We start from the raw sequence: 19,683 nt of genomic DNA, 5'->3' as shown, positions 1-19,683 counted from the left end.
ACAATCCTAGCCTATGCCTCGCTAGGAGACTCTGTTAGTGCATTTCTCTACAGCTCCACAATACATTCCTCTAAATATTATGGCCTGTCAACAAGCCTGGTTCCAGGTTTTCAGGGGATGCTGGGCAGAGAGTAGTAGAGGACCCAGTAGGGTGTGCTGCTGGAAACGCCACAGGTGTGATCTTAGGAGTGCTGCTTGCATTGCCAGCACACTCTTCTGCTCACTCAAAACAAACCTGGCCAAAAGTGTGAGAGTGACAATTAGGTGTACTGATTAGCTCTTCAAAAACAATGGATGCCTTTGGATAAGCCAGTTATAATGTCTATGTTATGTTTAATGGGGTGATTTTACCACAGTGATTGTAATTAAATTAACTTTGGCTATCTGTCACAGTTGTAAGCTATTATGGTAGATAGTTACCTGCATCCATGACCTCCTAAACAAGTAGTGTATTGATTTTTTTTAGTATACTGGTCCCCAAGCTAGTTTTACTAAAACATCAAAAGGATTTTAAAACAAAATCTTGCTTAACATGTTGACATTATTAAACACAATGTGAATTTTACATGACAAGATTTTCCCCCAGGATTTGTCATGTACATAAATATCACCCACTGAAAGACTGTTGGCACAGATGTCTTCTATAGATGCTGGGTCTGTCTGTAAGAGAGAACATGAAATGCTTTTTTCAGCAATTACTAATTCTGCAAACATATATAGAAAATAGACTTTTCTGGCTATGATGGTAGCCTTTGAGAAAGGCCACAAACCACAGGTGCCCAAACAAACTATATGCATATCAGGCCTCTCAAGTAATATAAAAACATGTACAAGTCAAAGAGACTTTGGGCTTAGAAGGGTGTAACTTTGCTTAGGAGAGTAATAACTGCTTTGTAGTTCTGGGTCACCCTAAATGAGATACTCTAGTCAGTGGTATTGTCAGACTGTGGTTCCTTCCCATCTGGCTACATTGGACCACCTCAGCTCATAAGATACAGATGGTCATTCTCAAGGTAGGCAGAATCTAGTGCTGGACCAGCAGCAGTTCAGCAGTTCAAACCCACCCCTTTAAGCTTTCCACTTCCCAAATCCAGTAACATGCTAGTAACATTCTCATAAGCCCCCCTCCTATATTAATATATTTATATATATTGAGCCTCTTGTGGCGCAGAGTGGTAAGGAAGCAGACGTGCAGTCTGAAAGCTCTGCCCATGAGGCAGGGAGTTTGATCCCAGCAGCCGACTCAAGGTTGACTCAGCCTTCATAGAATCATAGAATCATAGAATCATAGAGTTGGAAGGGGCCATACAGGCCATCTAGTCCAACCCCCTGCTCAACGCAGGATTAGCCCTAAGCATCCTAAAGCATCCAAGAAAAGTGTGTATCCAACCTTTGCTTGAAGACTGCCAGTGAGGGGGAGCTCACCACCTCCTTAGGCAGCCTATTCCATTTTATCTACGTCCTTCTTGAAGTGAGGCCTCCAGAACTGCACGCAGTACTCCAAGTGTGGTCTGACCAGTGCCGTATACAATGGGACTATGACATCTTGTGATTTTGATGTGATGCCTCTGTTGATAGAGCCCAAAATTGCATTTGCCTTTTTTACCGCTGCATCACACTGCCTGCTCATGTTTAATTTACAATCCACAAGTACCCCAAGGTCTCGTTCACACACAGTGTTACCTAGAAGCATATCCCCCATCCAGTAGGCATGCTTTTCATTTTTCTGACCCAGATGCAGAACTTTACACTTATCTTTATTAAATTGCATCTTGTTCTCATTTGCCCATTTTTCCATTGTGTTCAGATCTCGTTGAACTCTGTCTCTATCTTCTGGAGTATTTGCCAGTCCTCCCAATTTGGTGTCATCTGCAAGCTTGATGAGTAGTCCCTCCACCCCCTCATCTAGATCATTAATAAATATGTTAAAAAGTACCGGGCCAAGCACCGAGCCCTGAGGTACCCCGCTACTCACCTCTCTCCAGTCTGATGAAACACCATTGACAACAACTCTTTGAGTGCGGTTCTCTAACCAATTCCCTATCCACCTGACTATCTGAAAATCCAGATTGCAGTCCTTCAATTTATCCATCAGAACAACATGGGAAACCTTGTCAAAAACTTTACTAAAATCCTAGTAAATGACATCAACCGAATTTCCCCGATCCAGCAAACCTGTTACTTGGTCAAAAATGGATGGTTACTTCTATCCTTCCGAGGTCGGTAAAATGAGTACCTGGGGGGTAAACGGTAATGACTGGGGAAGGCACTGGCAAACCACCCCGTATTGAGTCTGCCATGAAAACGCTAGAGGGCATCACCCCAAGGGTCAGACATGACTCGGTGCTTGCACAAGGGATACCTTTACCTTTACCTTTATATATTAATGGATGTGGCCAGTTAATAGTTGAGTAGTTAATAGTTAGTAGTTGATTTCCTCTGTGATGGGGACTGGGTTTCTCCATCAAATTGGGTGGGGGAATCAACATTTGAAATTTGGTGTTTGTGGAATCCAATGCAAACCTGTACCATAATTCTCCATTCATAGATACAGTATCCAGTAACAGAAAAGGAGAAGCAGCTAGTCAAATTTGCTCTGAGGCATGCTTAATTCCATGCTAAAGTTATTTTTATCCTTCATATTACAAACCAAGGATAATCAAGATTTATAACAGAAATACTTCTAAACCACGATCAGCAGAACACTAATACCGTATATGAACAGATTGTTTGCATTAAATAATGCACACGGAATACAAACAAGACAAAAGAAAGAAATTAAAGCTTCATTCCCTTATTAGCATAAGGTTAAAGCCAATGAATGCATAATTGTTCCACATCCAAAGTATTAAAGGATTTTACTCTTAATGTACAAAGAATTTTCACAAATTAATATGCAAAACTGCCTTATTTTACAGGCATATTTTTCCACCTTTGCTTTTCTTCTCTTTCTGGAGAAAAAGGACTGTTCTTCGCTTGAGGATACTGCTCTGCAGAAGGCTAGACAGCCAAACTAATATTGATTCAAGAGCATATATCTTGGCACAGCTCAGAACAATAAGTCTCAAATGCTATTAGCATATTTTCATTTCAATTTACATTTACATCTATAAATCCTGTAATTCACTTACATAATATGTATTTCCTGCATTAGATAACATAAAAATAAGCAAAAATATACAAATTTGCAAGAATACAACTCATGTAAAACATTAAAAAGATAAAATACATTCTAATACCACAAAACGTACGAGATTATTACAATAATTACAGTTTATTGTCATGAAGGCTATTACCGGTTTAAGATCAAATCCAGACACAGAAACAGCATTGACCTATCAGTCTAATGGACAGCAACAGACCAGTTCCAAGAAAAGGATTCTAATACATAACACTTGTATTTTGCTGTCAGATATAATTGATACAATTGGTTTGGTGAGAAGATGGTGTTGCTTTTCAGTACCTTGAGTTTTGTTCTTCAATTGCTTGCCCCAAGTATTTAAGCTGAGTATCAGAATCAGATGAAATGTTACAGATGAAATGTTACAGTATCCATGAGTCCAACCAGGTAGTTGCAGACCAACTGCTAGCCATCTAGGATGGCATGTCGGTCTGACTTCCACCCTGACTATGGAGTGGAGACAGTGCTGGTGACCCTGACAGATGAGCTCCAGGAACAGTTAGAGTATGGCAGGTCAGCACTGCTTGTGATACTTGATCTCACAGCAGTGTTTCACGTGGTAGACCATGAGCTTCTTGCTTGCTGCCTCATCGATGCAGGGATACAGGGGACAGCTCTTCAGTGACTGATCTCCTTTTTCCACAATTGAGGGGAGATCCAGTTGCACTGCTGATAACTCCAATGCAGAGTTCTGCAGGGTGGAATTCTCTCCCCAACATTTTTTTAACATCTTCATGCATCCCCTCACCCAGCTAATCTGGAGTTTTGGCCTTGGGTATCACAAATATGCTAATCCCAGCCAGCTCTATCTCCTGATGGATGACAGGCCAGACGCCCCTCCGAACTCCCTGGTGGAGTGTTTGGATGCAGTGGTGGAATGGTTCAGAGCAAGTTGTATGAAGCTGAACCCATTGATGATGGAGGTTCTATGGTTGGATAGGAAAGAGCCAGATCAGGAAGTATGCTTATCAAGGCTGGATGGGGTGGTTATCAACTGAACAGATAGCCAGAAACCTGACCTTAATCTCTGATGGCTCCCTATCTATGAAGGCACAAGTAACAAGAGTAATGAAGCTGGCTTTTTGCCATCTTCACCAAGCTAAACCACTAGCACCCTATCCGGCCCTGGAGCACCTAGCTATAATGATTCATGTGACTATATCTTCCAGACTTGATCACTGTAATTCAGTACGCGGGCCTTCCCTTCTGCCTGCTTTGGAAACTGCAACTAGTCCAGAATGCGGCCACATGGGTTCTCACTCAAACATCTTGGAGGGCCCATATACAGCCAGTTCTCTGGCTACTGCAGTGGCTTCCAGTTGAATGCCAGCTCTTATTCAAGAACTTGGTCTTAACCTTTAAGGCCATATGCAGACCGGGCCCTATGTAACTGAGGGACTGTATCTGTATACGTCCCCCGTAGAGCTCTGCGATCAGCTAATATCAATCGTTTCAAAGTCCCCAGCCCCAAAGAAATACATTTACCAGAGCCCAGGGCAATTTGGCCCTGGCTCCCACTTCGTTAAATGAGCTGACAGGAGAAATCAGGGCCCTGCCAGAACTCTCTGAATTCCAGAGAGTTCAGCAAGATGGAGCTCTTCCTCCAAGCATATGGTTGAGACCAGTAGAAAAACTGACTGAACATCTACTCAGGCCTCCCTCCCCCCTTTCCTCCTCCCCTTCTTTATCCCCAACCCATGGGGCTAGTAGTTTAGATAGAGATTAAATTATAATCACTGTTTTGTTTTAATTTCACAGATTATTTGTTACTGTAGCTCAGCTGTAAACCACCCTGAGGCGACCATTCATGAGGGCGTAGTATGTTGTTATGTTGTTATGTGCGAAGTCGTGTCCGACCCATCGCGACCCCATGGACAATGATCCTCCAGGCCTTCCTGTCCTCTACCATTCCCCGGAGTCCATTTAAGTTTGCACCTACTGCTTCAGTGACCCCATCCAGCCACCTCATTCTCTGTCGTCCCCTTCTTCTTTTGCACTCGATCGCTCCCAGCATTAGGCTCTTCTCCAGGGAGTCCTTCCTTCTCATGAGGTGGCCAAAGTATTTGAGTTTCATCTTCAGGATCTGGCCTTCTAAAGAGCAGTCAGGGCTGATCTCCTCTAGGACTGACCGGTTTGTTCGCCTTGCAGTCCAAGGGACTCGCAAGAGTCTTCTCCAGCACCAGAGTTCAAAAGCCTCAATTCTTTGACGCTCGGCCTTCCTTATGGTCCAACTTTCGCAGCCATACATTGCAACTGGGAAGACCATAGCCTTGACTAAACGCACTTTTGTTGGCAGGGTGATGTCTCTGCTTTTTAGGATGCTGTCTAGATTTGCCATAGCTTTCCTCCCCAGGAGCAAGCGTCTTATAATTTCTTTGCTGCAGTCCCCATCTGCAGTGATCTTGGAGCCCAGGAAAATAAAATCTGTCACTATCTCCACTTCTTCCCCTTCTAGGGCGTAGTATAAAAATCCTTAAATAAACAAACCAGCATGATGAAACCAGGTGATACTCCCCACCATGCCTTTTCAAGTCTTAAAACAGCCTCCCCCCAGGATTGGATGCAGCTTGAGTTGTCATTTACCCTCAGCCATCTAAGACCCAATCAGCCACTGGTACTACCCCTCTTCTTCTTCTGAAAAAAGCCTCTCTGGGTCTTTCATGGGGGGGGGGGGGCAAGGCCTGCCTTTTAAAAAGGAAAGATATCCTGTATGTGATTTTCACTTCTTTTAGTTATTTGGGTTTCCATTCTTGGTTTCAACTATGAACTCAGAACAACTGTTTAAAAGAAAGTTGCATACAAATATATTTTACACATTTACTGTATAAATCAGATTAACCAGCTCTTGTGGCGCAGGGTGGTACGGCAGCCGACATGCTATCTGAAGCTCTGACCATGAGGATGGGAGTTCGATCCCAGCAGCTGGCTCAAGGTTGACTCAGCTTTCCATCCTTCCGAGGTCAGTAAAATAAGTAATGCTGGGGGGTAAAACAGTAATGACTGGGGAAGGGAATGTCAAACCACCCCGTATTGAGTCTGCCAAGGAAACACTACACGGTGTCACCCCAAGGGTCAGACATGACTCGGTGTTTGCACAGGGGATACTTTACTTTAACAAATACAACAATGTCTAAATATCAACAGAGTAACTTCAGTATTTTTTAAAATAAAGATCTTCAACTGGTTCTAATTCAGTCTTTAGTGACCAGCAGGGGATACAACTAATTTCTGCAAAACCTAGAACAAATTTTCCAGGGACCATCTTGGAATAAAGATCTGAGGATGCTGTTGGGAGGAGAGATGACATTTTTGGTAGTATGTTTGGATTCCTCCCCACTCTCTTTCAGGAGGAACTTAACTGGTAAGTACCAAGCTATGAAAAAATGTTGGAGTTGTTATTTTACACGCAACCCTATACTGTAATGAAATAGAGTCGATGTGCCTTTATTGGCATAAGAATGGAAAGGCATTGTTGTCAACCATTCAGTCGAGTCCAACTCGTGGTGATCCCATGGCACAGCTGTCACCATAATCCCTGATCCCACACTCCCTCCCTCAGCCGTGCAATGTTCTGGCCGGTGTCCATTTTGATCGTGTCTAACCACTGTGTTCTTTGTCATCCTGGTTTCTTTTTCCCACTGACCAATCCTGACATTTGCTTTCTCCATTGAGTTGGATCGCATGATACGGCCAAAGTAAGTGAGACAGAGTTTTGTGATTTTGCCTATCAGTGATATATCAGACTTCATGCACTGTAGTATTTTTTTGTTTGTGACTTTTGCTGTCTATGAAACCATGAAGTTATTTTTACATTTCAGATTCTTAATGTATTAGTGTACTCTTAAAGAACCAGCTTGATGCAGTTGTTAAAAGCTGTGGCCTCTAATCTAGAGAACCAGGCTTGATTACCACTTCTCCACATGCAGCCAGTTGGGTGACCTTGGACCAGTCACAGTGGTCTCAAAGCTCCCTCAGCTCCACCTACCACAGAGGGTGTCTACTGTGGGTAGAAGAAGGTTAAGCAATAGTAAGCTACTTTGAAACTCCTTTGGGTAGAAAAAAGCAAAGTACAAAAATCAGCTCTTCTTCTTACCTTGGATACAAAATGGATGATACTTTAATATATTCTCCCCATTTTTTCTGGCCTGTAAACCCAAAGGGCATTGGCCCATCTTTCCCACAGAACACACCTATAGTACATGCACATTAGCTGTCATCTTAGCTCATAAAGGACAACCTCTTAAAAGTGCCAATTATTTGCCTGAACACAAGATGTCCACATATTCTTTAAAGTCAGCGGAGAGACAAGAGCATTTGCTTTGACAGAATCAGGTTGACATCTACTTTCATGTTCCCCTCCAAATGTCTGAAGAGCATCATGCTCTTTTAAAATATGTCAAATTAAGCAGAAAAACTCAAGGCATTTGCTTATGCTGAATGGCTAGGTTGATTTGGACAATTTAAGAACAGTGAGTAACAAATTAAGCAGGTGATAGAAGATCGATGCACAAAGCGTCTGTTATTATCTCTAGAGCTGACAGATAATCAGGCTCCTTAGAACAAGTAATCAACACTTCTTGCCTGGCGAATGAAGAAATTCTTTTAGGCAATCGCAATGTGGTTCCCAGCATCTTTGTGTTGGGGATCATTTTACTTAATGTACGAATAGCACCTTGTGTGTGTGGCAAAGAATTTTCTCACTCCAGTCCTAAGAACCGGTCATGATGGAAAGAACTTTCATCAACCTCAAGCACCGCCATCTATAGTAACAGGGATTGGATAGATCAATACAGATTCTAACAATACAGATTCTTGTTGTTGTTGTTAGGTGCGAAGTCGTGTCCGACCCATCGCGACCCCATGGACAATGATCCTCCAGGCCTTCCTGTCCTCTACCATTCCCCGGAGTCCATTTAAGTTTCCAGATTCTAATACAGATTCTAACAGGGCCTTAAATTTATTTATTTGTTTGTGATTTGTTGGCTGCTGTTCTTGGTGGCTTACAGTTATAATAAGAAAAAATACAATGAGCTAAAATGATTTTTAAAAAACAATATAAACCCCCAGTAATGTAACAGTAATAAACAAAGACAGCACCAAAAATTGCCAAGCCAGATTTTAGTTTTTTTATTTATTTGATTATATTTATATACCGCCCTCCCTTGTGGCTCAGGGTGGTTTACATTGAAAACCTTCATAATGCGGTACAGTGTAACATTTTTCCTTGCTGGGCCCCCGTGCTGCAGCTGAAAAAAGGAGGATGCAATGTCTGAGATGGAATATCATCCAAAAGGGAGGGAAGGGAGGGAGGACCCAGCAACCTTCCAAGCTCTTGCCCCAACCAAGAGCTCTGTCTTGCAGGCCCTGCAGAACTGTGTTAGTTCCAGCACGGGCCTCAGCTTCTCTGGGAACTCATTCCCCCAAAAAGGCCCTGGCCCTGGGAGAACCCAGGCGTACTTCATGAGGGCTGAGAAAAAACAGCTTGTTAGTACTCACAAAGCAAAGTGCTCTGCAGGGGGCATAGGGGGGATAAGCAGTACCTCAGGTATGTAGGGCTCAGACCATGTAAGGCCTTTAAAGTCAATACCAGAACTTGAACTTGATCTGGAACATGACCGGCAATCAATGCAGCTGCCTCAGGACTGGCAGGATGTGGGGTCTCCAAGATGTTCCTGTGAGGACCCTAGGAGCTGTATTCTGTACCAGCCATAACTTCCAGGTCAGAAATGACAGAAATGAGGCCTTCTGGAATATCAGACAAAAGTCTTATGGCAATGGAATGGACAGTGTTAATTCCAATTGTGATTGCCAACAAGAGAATATCCGTATGGGAGGCTGTTTTAAAAAAATTAAAAATATAATTTGTGCCATCTAACAAAGTAAACGCAATACAATAAAAATCACAAGAATAATCAATAATCAAGTGACTAAAATGAGCTATGAGAACCAGAATAAAGCAGCCATTGAGCAGCCTACAATGATGTAGATGAACCAGAAGCAGACTGCAAAACAGCTAAACTCTAACTTAAAAGCCTACATAAAAGGATATTTTTGCCTGCCAGGCAAACCTCATGGAGAGCACTCCAAAAGCAAGGTACCGATGCAGAAAAAGTCCTGTATCTAGTTACCAGCCATCTCAGACACAAGCAGAGACAGCGGGGTAGAAACACTCCACCCTCCCAGATATATTTTATCCTCTGTGGGCTTCAACAAAGACCTCTAGGTTAATCCAGACAGATGAAAGGATGAAACAGCAAAGAGATATTTTGAAGTATAAAAGTAAAAAGTACCCACATACATCCAAATGGTGTTCTGTATATCCCAACAATTTAGGAAACACTGCTTTATCCTGGTCCATTTAAGATGCCACATTCTCGTGATTATTGCATTATTGCATGTGCCCTGCTTTCCCTTACCCATTCTTATGCATTTATCATTATAGCTTCTTCAGTGTCACATAGGCATATGTTCCCATCTGAAACACAGAAAAATATTTGATTTCACAAAGACATTTCAAAACAACACAAAGCGGTCGATGAAATGCTAAAGGTGTCTACCAGACCGTTTATGCACTGGGAACTTCACTGCCCCAGCTCCTGCACAGGAGGCCAAATCGGGGGTGGATGAGGTACACCAGGCCAAATGCTCCCCCATGTGGGTGCAGGAAGAGGTGGGGCAACCTGACACAACTAAAACTCCAGCCTGCAGCACAGCATGAAACCTCCAGTGCATAATCGGTCCCATACAAACTTATAAAGAGGGTTTTATTTTTAGTGCTGTCCCATTAAATAAGCTTGCCTGGATTAAAATGACATCTACCATATGCTTCAAAGCGGAGACCATTAAAAGAATTACAAAGCTCATTAAACCTTGATGAACTCCAAAAGAACTTTAACTACTGTATTTATGCATTTGAGAATGGTTGACTTTTTGCATCACACAGGAAACTAAATTACACTCCAATCCACTGAGGGTCATCCAAACCCTGGAGGAGGTTTTCTGACCCAGGTTGCCACCTGTGCACATGGAACAGTACTATGTAGAAGGAAAGTTGCCTCTAGCGTGCTGAGCTGAATGTGTGGTGCCTCCTGCTGAACAGGTGGCAGTTTCTATCAGTACTATGATAAGCACCCACTTGGGATGGGAGAACTAATTCTACTTATCCTATCCTTCCGTAAGTGCTGCAACAGCAGCATCAGCCCAACAACATTAAAAAAGAAAGCAGCACATTCAAGATAATTCAAGGATCTCCAGGGCTGTTTCCCAGTCAGCGTGGTTTTCCATGGTAGTCTAGTTCTTCATAATGGCCCTTACAGTAGAGATTCCAGGCGGTCCAGGGTTATCTATTGGCATCACACCTGATGTGCAATGAAGCCCCCCCCCCAAAAAAAAAAGCTGTGTCCATAGATGACCTCTATCCATCATTTTTTTATTTGTTCGGGTTTTTTTTAAATTTAGAGCATGAGTAGTGAAGGGCTGCATAGATTTAATGCAATACTTTGATTTTTAAAAACTCTGTGTATTTGTAGTCACATCTGGTGATCTCTTCTCCCATTGTCTTGGAAGGGCAGGCTCTTTAAAAAAAACTGAGCATGAGTAATTCTAGATATGAATAAAGCAATACCTTTAAAAAAACTCTGTTATTTGCAGAGTCTCTGATGATTCCTCTCCTCTGTCTAAAAGGAAGGTTTCTGTTTCTTCTGTTCGGCTCATTGTTTTCATTAATTGGCCCCTTGCAATGAGCGGCAAATTAATAGAGTCCTGCAATTGTACTGATTCTTTCAGACCCAAGAAACTGCTCCTGCCGACAGCATCCTGCCCAAGAAATGGTTTTATTCAGGTTTAAAATAAATCAGCGGATTTCTTGTGTGTAGAAAGGACAAGCTAACAGTCTATGCACAAATACAGGAGAATGTCATTTGGAAACATGGGTGGCTAAAACATGGGAAATCTTTTGTGTGGAAGCAGCTCAGGACATAGCCTCTGTCTAGCACTAGAATTAAAAATATGAATATCTTGTATAATACTTCTTACACTTTTAGTACTAAACATCTATTTAACATACCTTCAAATGCATGCTCAGAGCTACACAGATGCCATTGGATTTATACTCCTGGTGCCTTTCCACAAAATTAATAACCCCTCCCCACTAATATCAATAGCACTTACACAAGGGCTAGCCCTGATCTGTGAATACCGAAATATCTTACCCCTACGTAGTACATGGTGTTACAGGAGAAAACTAAAGCAGAGAGAGGAAAAATAGATGAATGCTGGAGACAGATACGATGAATAATGGCAAGCCAGTTTTTGCTGAATAAATCATAACACGTTTCGGGGTGAGAGAGCTCTTCCTTGATACAAGAAGCTTTGCAATCTTCTTCACATTCAATTAAATCTCATTATGAAGGAAGAGCAATAACTCAGTAATGCACAGCATGCTTAACACTGCAGAACATTCCAGGTAGAAAGCCAGCAATTCCAGGATCTCAGGTAGAACAGGGGGAAGTAATCTCTGATGGAGACCTGGTGCAGATGCTGGGGGGCCAGAATGTGCCCTGGATTACCTAGACCAGTGATGTGGATCAGCAAGTTAAAGAAAAATGTTCAGAACATATGATTTTGCATGATATTACAGGTACCTATGCCAGACATAATACTGGAAGTTTTACATGCTAAAACTATACTTTGCTTGCTTTCTCTTCTATGGTACATGTACTGAGTTGGCAGACGTGCATTGCTTTGGATGCTGGAAATACTGCAGCCACAATCACTGAGAAGAGCTAGCTGGCCATCTGGACTTCACTTTCATACCAGTCCTTTCAACACATAGCTACATACACAGCTACATATAGATTGTCAATTGTGTGAATCAGGTAATGGACAAAATAGCAGCAGAAGACTGGAGTAAACAGTCTGGAGACTGGAGTTTACTAATATAGACAGGGAAAAAGAAATGGCAGCAAAAATATATAAAACTGGACTGAAAGTAGAGGACCAATACATATTATATTAGTAAGTCATAATGATGAGCGCTGAAAATTAATCTAAAAAGAGTTGTTGTTGTTGTTGTTGTTAGGTGCGAAGTCGTGTCCGACCCATCGCGACCCCATGGACAATGATCCTCCAGGCCTTCCTGCCCTCTACCATTCCCCGGAGTCCATTTAAGTTTGCAGTAAAAAGAGTACAATCTGGAAAATGATTTCAAATTTTAAGAAACTCAGTCCTCCCAATTCAAGAATGGAATAAGCAAGCCACAAATTTATTTAAGCTCGTGCATATGGACATCTTCTACTGTTCAAATTCTGCTAACTGTACTGCTTTAAGGGTGCCCCAGACTCGGAAAATAAATGTTTTATTTATTCTCAGTTTTGTTTTTTTAATGAAGAGAGAACAGATTTTCTTGTAGCATTCTAAGGAGCAGTCAAAAATGCCACACTGAAAACAAACCTCTTTAAAATATAGTTTAATTACAAGACAATTAGGGATAAGAGTTCAATCCAGCTCCAACAAGAACACGGTGATTTCCCCGTCATCTTTCACTTATGACCTACATTTCTCAAATATCAACTGCTCAGACTCAGCAGTTCCCAGCAAAAGTTGTCAGTGCACACAGTCAAAACTATCAGCTGTTCAGAATGTGAGAGATCTTTTGTGTCTTGCAAAGGAGATGGCTTTTTCTGACATTTCGCTGCAGTGAAGCTTTAGAGCTGTTTGCCACCAAGCCTTTCATTTTATCTTCTCTCAGCAACCATTCAGTACATTCAGTGACAGTTTAGTCACGGGTGTATGCGTTTGCTTCAAAATTATTTCAATTGAGGCAGCACAAACTCAGTGAACAGTTCTGCCAGTCCCACAGCCTCAAATTCGCTTTGTAACTCATCCAACGTGGAATACTCTTTGACTTCAAACGTCTGGAACCTGTGTTGTACAAGAGAGGCTTTGTGAATATGCCCACTTCTGTCAGAATGTAATTAACAATTCAAAGCTGCTTTTCTATAGCTGAAACAGTACTAAATTATACCTTCTGTCGTCGGCCTGTGCTTTTGTTTCGAAGAGTACACTAATCATTTTCTCTTTACACTTCTTCCCCCTTGAATCCACATCTACTTTGCTAGTTTTCTGAAGAACTAGATATTCCTAGGTGCCCAGAAAGAAAAATGAATTAAAAGCAAAACATCAGAACATTCAGCGCCGCCCATAGCAACCTGCTGATTGAAAAACAATGAAAAAATGGTTTTTTTAAACCCTTCCATCTTAAATACTACCATCCCTATTAAAATCCAGCTACTTCCGTATTCTACTGAAGGTTTCGGTATTCTGCTGAAGACAACAGCTCCATGCTTTATAGATGAATGCTACTGCTGCCAAAACACTAGTGAGGTATTGTGATTTCCTTATAATGTCTGGAAGACCGAATACGTGTCTTTAAATGTGTCTGTAAACAGTTTTTATGTCTGTGGCAGGAAACTAATCAACTCTGTTTGCCACATTAATTCTGGAAGTACTGAAGAATTCCAATATACTTTAATGGTCACAACACTGTGATTGCACCTGTCAACGACTTAGAATCAATCTGGATGCAACGCTCCTGATCTTCCAACCCATAATTTGGAGGAGAACTGAGAAAGTGCTTATGGGGGAAGGGAACTCAACCCTGCATCCATACATCATGGGATATTATACTGTCATGGCACTATTATTCACAGTAAACATTTCCAAATGGACAGGCCTACACGCACACACACAGAGTTGTAACACCCACTAAAGGGTGAACCAGTCTGGAGACCCAGGTTCAAATCCCCACTCAGTCCTAAGCTCAATGGGTAATATGGGATAAGTTGCTAAATATCAGGCTTCTTGCATCAATTGTGGTGAAAATATTATTATAGTATGATTCCTCAAGCGATAAAAGGAACAGTTAAAGGAGACACTAAGCTAAAAAGAAATAGAAAGTTCCTTTCATAGTCATGAAAAATGAGTTGACAAGACTGTTCAAATTTGGTACTTCTTAAATAGAAAATTCTTAGGTCCATTCCACACAACTTAAATGTAGCTGAATTGTAACATTTGTAAATGCTACATTGTTGACATTACACGCGACGTCTTACACCAACTGCAACTCTCCAGCAACACTCCTGCAACATTTGCTTTTTTTATAGCACTTGGGGGGAATGGTAAAAAGTGGATTCCCCCTTTAAAAAGCACTTGACTTCTGAGAACAACCTGCAACACATCAGCAAAAGCCATGTGCATTCTCAAAATAGTATTAGAAAGAAGGTTCCTCCTCCACTCCCACCCCCAAGCTTCTGAGAGATGGGAATGCCTTTTCCCCCCCTACAAACCATATAAAGCAATGAACAAACGAGCATGCTTTTTATTCAGCCAAAGGTATTTAACTTTATACTTTCAACTTTCAAAATTGGGGGGGGGGGAATTACCACAAAATACAATTCCATGTGAAGCACAGAAGAAATGAATTAAAATATATTCATTGCCACGTATGTTTTTGGATTTTTTAAGAATAAAATTTAAAGGAAAAGGGCATTTCAGAGCCACAAAGGAGCCATTTCATTGGCTCTTCAGTTTGATTGACGGGCAGAGGCAGGCAGAAGCACCACAAATTTAGAGCGCCTTGTTTGCAATTCCTGCAAGTCCAGAAACATGTGCATTATCAAAAAAGCACTACAGATGCATGAATCTGTACATGCATCTGTACATGCACTACAAACTGCACTGTGCAAAATGTCAAAATTCCACTACAAATTGTAGCGGTTCAGGCTGCCGTGGATATCTAGCAACATTGGCAGATGTGCAGAATTGCCCTTAGTTTAGGAAAACATTTTAGCTAATCCAGCAAACAGGTATCTAGCACAAATCTAATGCTGTTGAGGACCTGGTTGCATGGAGGGAGGGAAACAGTTTTCCTTAATGTATCCACTCTTTTGTGCACTACTCTGCCTGACACATAACAACTCACTAACAACATTCAGCTGTTTTCTGCTTGTCCCCACAGGTCTCTGGACTGGAAGCCTTCCTAAACTTTGGTAAATTTTAATATCACCTTCCTTCTGGTCTATACAAATGATAGGCAAGCAATCAGCTCTGAGATACCTCCAATAGGAATTCCAATTTATTTACAACCCCAAATGTCTCCACTGTAGCTTCTGTTTTCTTCTGAGCAGAGACATGCGAAATAATCTCAGTCTTCCTGATATCGAAAGCACCAGCAGTCATCACAGAATGCTCACTTAGTGTACCTCAGCTGATTTACTCCCCTGTGTTAGCCAAACACAGGCTACTAGGAGTGAAGAGCTGAAGTTACCTAACTCTGTCATACAGAGCCAGTCCTTCCACCGACAAACCCAACCAATGAATGGCCTAGGGCTGCAGTCTATCCCAGAGTTGGAAGTCACCAAGCCAGACCTCTCGCAGTATCATAAGACTGGTTGCTTATAGAAGGCACTGCACCGAGGCACCTAGGCTGGGCTTTCCCTCATCACCAGATCTCAGATTGGTGGGTGGCACCATTTCTTTATATCAAACATTTATTAGATGCCTATCAACCTTGTGATATTCAGTGAGATTCACAATATAAATCAGCCTTTCTCAACTTCATTACCACTGAAAAACCCCTGAATCATTCTTCAGGCTTTGAGAATCCCCAGTAGTGGCACGATCGTGTAGAATAGCGATCCCTAACCTGTGGGCCGCGGACCACATGTGGTCCTTCGACTAATTGGAGGTGGGTCCCGAAGGACGCCTTCTCCCCCCCCCCCCGGCCCTTTATTTCATCCCCCCCCCAGCCCTTTACAACACACTTCGGGTGTCATTGTCTCCCATCACTCCCAGATGGGACTATCTCGTTGCAGAGAAACAAGCTCAGGGTTCCCATTGATTTGTCATTGTCATGAGTTAAAATTTTCATGAAAATAAAATGTTCCTTATGTTCATTGTTGTGGCGTGTCTGTATCTTATTTTGAAGGGATGTTTAGACATTACCATAGCGATCAGAGAGCGTTAGGGCAGTGGTTGAGAGTAGAGGAGTAAACTACCCCCCCACACACACACACACCGGGCCTCAGTAAAAGGCGTTGAGTGGTCCCCGGTGATAAAAAGGTTGGGGACCACTGGTGTAGAATACAGATGGGAAGCATAGTTGTGTACTAACCCACCTGAGGATCCTCCCCTTCCCACCCCCTCCAGGCCCATCATTAACCATATTGGGAGAGGGGTCAACGTGGCCATACATGGTCATATCACGATAAATGTTTAACAAATTTTAAAAATATATTAAACACTAATTAACTGCCACCCATTCAGGAAACAATTCCAGGACCATCAAGAAATGCCAGGTTTCACAAAACCCTGGTTAGGAAAGCCTGATATAAATAGAACAATTCTTACTTTTTAAAAAACCCACAAAATTCCTTTAAATTTTCCATTTAGGACTAAATAAAAACTGAATTAGTAAATGGGCTCCTAAATAAAACTGTCTTCTGCTGCTTCCTGAAGAGCAAAAGTGGGCACTTGTCTGGAAAGGTTGTTTCCTAATTGTGAAGCTGTCAGTGAAATGCTCTCCCTTGTGTGCCCACCAGACAAGCTTATTTGATTGGTAGGAGAATTCAGAGGGCCTCTCCTAGTGATCTTAATTCCCAGGCAGGAATGTAAGGGAGAAGGCAGTTATTCAGATACCCAGTCCTAAACTATGTAGAGCATTAAAGGGCAAAACCAACAACTTGAACTGGGCTCAGGAGTGGATCAGTAGCCAGTGTAATCACTGTAGTATCAGGGTCACATTCTTCCAGCGGATGGGCTCAACCAGCAGTCTAGCTACAGCATTCTGCACTAGCTGCAACTTCTGGTTACTCTTCACGGGTAGCCCTAAGTAGAGCACATTGCAGTAATCCAGTCTAGATGTAACTACGGCATGGCTTAGTGTGCCTAGGTCTGACAGAACCAGGAATGGACGCAGCTAACACATCAGTCAAAGCTTGGCAGAAGCACTCCAAGCCAACACAATCTCCTGGTTTCCTAAGATGACTGCTGTGTCAAGCAGCACTCCCAAGATGTGAATCTGGCACTTACAGGGAAATATTAGCCCATCCAAGAAAAGAACTCTCAAACCTCCAGTTTCCTAACACAGAGGACTTGTCTTCCAGCAACCAAAATCCCATCCCCTGTGAGATCAGCCTGAGTACAGCCGGGGTCTTCATCGCATGGGACAGGATTAAAACCTTGGGCTGGCCCTGCTTCCATACCTACTGGCCTGTATCCAATTATGCAGTTCTGAAAGACTAAGGGCACTTCCAGCTTTGGAACAGTGGGTGGCAATTTCAGCCAAATCATCTGCAACCTATGCACTGCAGATCACCTTCCATTTTGTCACCTATGCTGTTCATGAGAGTAACTGACCGGCCCCAGAACAAAGCTAGGTTACTAGGCTACAACAGAATGGGGAAGCAGAAAATTCCTAGTCTACAAGGTCTGCTCCATAAGTGGATCTCATTGGATAAGGAATCCGTTGAGCAGCACAGAATATGATCTATGCAATGCTGAAAACCAGCACCTGGAAGGAAAGCCCTATGTACCTGGGTGATAGACAGGAGGCTGTCCTGAAGAGAAAAATGTCCACTCAGCTGACTCTATGCACATGCTGCTTCTCCATCCAACCACCTTTTGGAGGGCGGATGGACCACTGGACGGAAACCTGAGGGAAAGAGCAGTTTGAAGGGTAGCTCTGCCATGTAGTGTGGCAGTGTGGTTTACCTCTACCTTTGGTAGAAGATCTTAGTTGTTAGGTGTGTCTCTGGTGATAAGCAAGCCTTGAACTATTTAATCTGACGTCACACAGAACAGGCTGATGTGGGCAGAATCCTGTGTGTGAGAGAAGATCCAACCTCACAGCTAGGCAGTCAAAACCTGTTTGTACCTGCAAGTATTAAAGACAACTCAGCCCACACTCTGAAGCCATAACTAGCTTAAATGTACGTGCCTCAGTCAGATTTCTCCTTAACCGTCTGGAGACCTGTGCTGCTGATCTGTTCTTTAAAAATAACCTGTAAATAAATAAATCTTGTGCGTCACTTACATATAACTCCTGACCTCGTTGATCTCCGTGTTTGACTTGCTCGCCACAAAACCTACGGCAGCAAACATGAAGCCTTTGCGCACACTGCCCTAATAACATTTTGTAACTGAAGAAAAGGTTTACAGTTCTAAACAAACCTGGTTCCCCAAAAACATAAGAGGCTGAGTGGGCTCCCCGTCAGTTCCAAGAAATGGCCTATCACAACATGACTTGGAGTAGAAGGAAGGAAGGAAGGAAGGAAGGAAGGAAGGAAGGAAGGAAGGAAGGAAGGAAGGAAGGAAGGAAGGAAGGAAGGAAGGAAGGAAGGAAGGAAGGAAGGAAGGAAGGAAGGAAGGAAATCATACTTGTTTCTGGTTGTGCATAGGAATGAATAGGTGGACAAGTTTACATTGCTGGCTTTTCAACTGAGGTAAGGGTCCAGGTGATATCAGAAAACTCATGGGAAAGTAAGCATATGTCTCTGACAGCTGTCTTTAGCACTGTATTTATAGGGTCCTGGTCAATAACTAATTTTAGCAGTGGCCAGATACTGAACTGAGTTGCTGCCCAGGGTCCTATACATATAGTATTGAGTTTTCTTCTAAACATAGAAAGATTTCTGAAGGAGAATAAGGGAGAGGAAAACGCTCCTCCTCTACTTCTGCCAGCCACAGCCATGATCAGGCCACGCTCAGTTCAGGAGTTTACACAGAGGCAAATTTACTGTTGCACCATCTCCCCCACCCCCCACTTAGATGGAAAGACATGCCTCATTTTTCATGGTCAGAGACAAATAAGCACTATTGCTCTTTAGCCAGGTAGTATTACCCCCCCCCCAAAAAAAAACCCCTGCAGAGCCTATAGGGATATATCATACTGCCCTGCCAACAACAGACAGCATCGTTTGCACCTTAATGCTGCTCTTGTCTCCTTGAAGAAGAATAAAAATCATCTTGCCCATGAACATCACTCTTCCAGTGATCCTTAGATCTGCACACCATTTTCCCACTGTTTTGACATATTTTTCTTTAGCTCTCATGTGATCTAAATGCAAAAGGACAGTCGATACACCATTGTCCGTAGTTGCCTTAGTTGATAGAGTACTTCTCGCACTGCAGGCTGAAGTTTCGTCTTGCTCAACAATGTACTTCAGATTCTCTTGTATCCAGAGAATCAGCTCATGTACCATGGGTTGTGAAAAATGTCTCTTCGCTTCTTCAAGTAATCTTTCTTTCACCGCCATACACTGTGTCCTTGTAAGCTGCTCAGAGTAGACAGAGATATTCGGCAAGGTTGATGGGTAACTGACTGGTAAAGAAAACAGCAGCTTCAACAATACATCTGTCTCCAAAGGTCCTTTCACACTGGTCTGAATCCGAAATGAGATTCCTTCCGTCTCTGAAAAGTATCCAGAAGTAATCATTAAATGAAC

The 19,683-nt window shown here is 42.5% G+C and overlaps 1 protein-coding gene across 9 annotated transcripts in view; it reads right to left on the bottom strand.

The window, feature by feature from the left end:
* Nucleotides 1-642: 642 nt before the first annotated feature.
* The window catches only part of RWDD3 (RWD domain containing 3), a 39,342-nt gene continuing 20,301 nt past the window's right edge, over nucleotides 643-19,683 (bottom strand). The window contains exons 2-5 of one of the 9 annotated variants that reach the window (XR_013230128.1): nucleotides 19,162-19,649; nucleotides 10,806-10,996; nucleotides 9,598-9,656; nucleotides 7,087-9,016 (exon numbers count right to left, since the gene is read on the bottom strand). Coding sequence is in view for 8 of the 9 variants with exons in the window: in XM_077332959.1 (XP_077189074.1) it covers nucleotides 12,988-13,102; nucleotides 13,206-13,321; nucleotides 19,162-19,649 (719 nt within the window). In the remaining variant the exon portion in view is untranslated. The other 8 variants (XM_077332965.1, XM_077332964.1, XM_077332960.1 and 5 more) reach the window with 8 other exon arrangements.

This window comes from Paroedura picta, chromosome 4 (assembly GCF_049243985.1).
Source record: "Paroedura picta isolate Pp20150507F chromosome 4, Ppicta_v3.0, whole genome shotgun sequence".
Lineage (NCBI taxonomy): Eukaryota > Metazoa > Chordata > Lepidosauria > Squamata > Gekkonidae > Paroedura > Paroedura picta.
The sequence above is the reverse complement of the archived record's forward strand: the minus strand, read 5'-3'. Positions and strand labels throughout refer to the sequence as shown.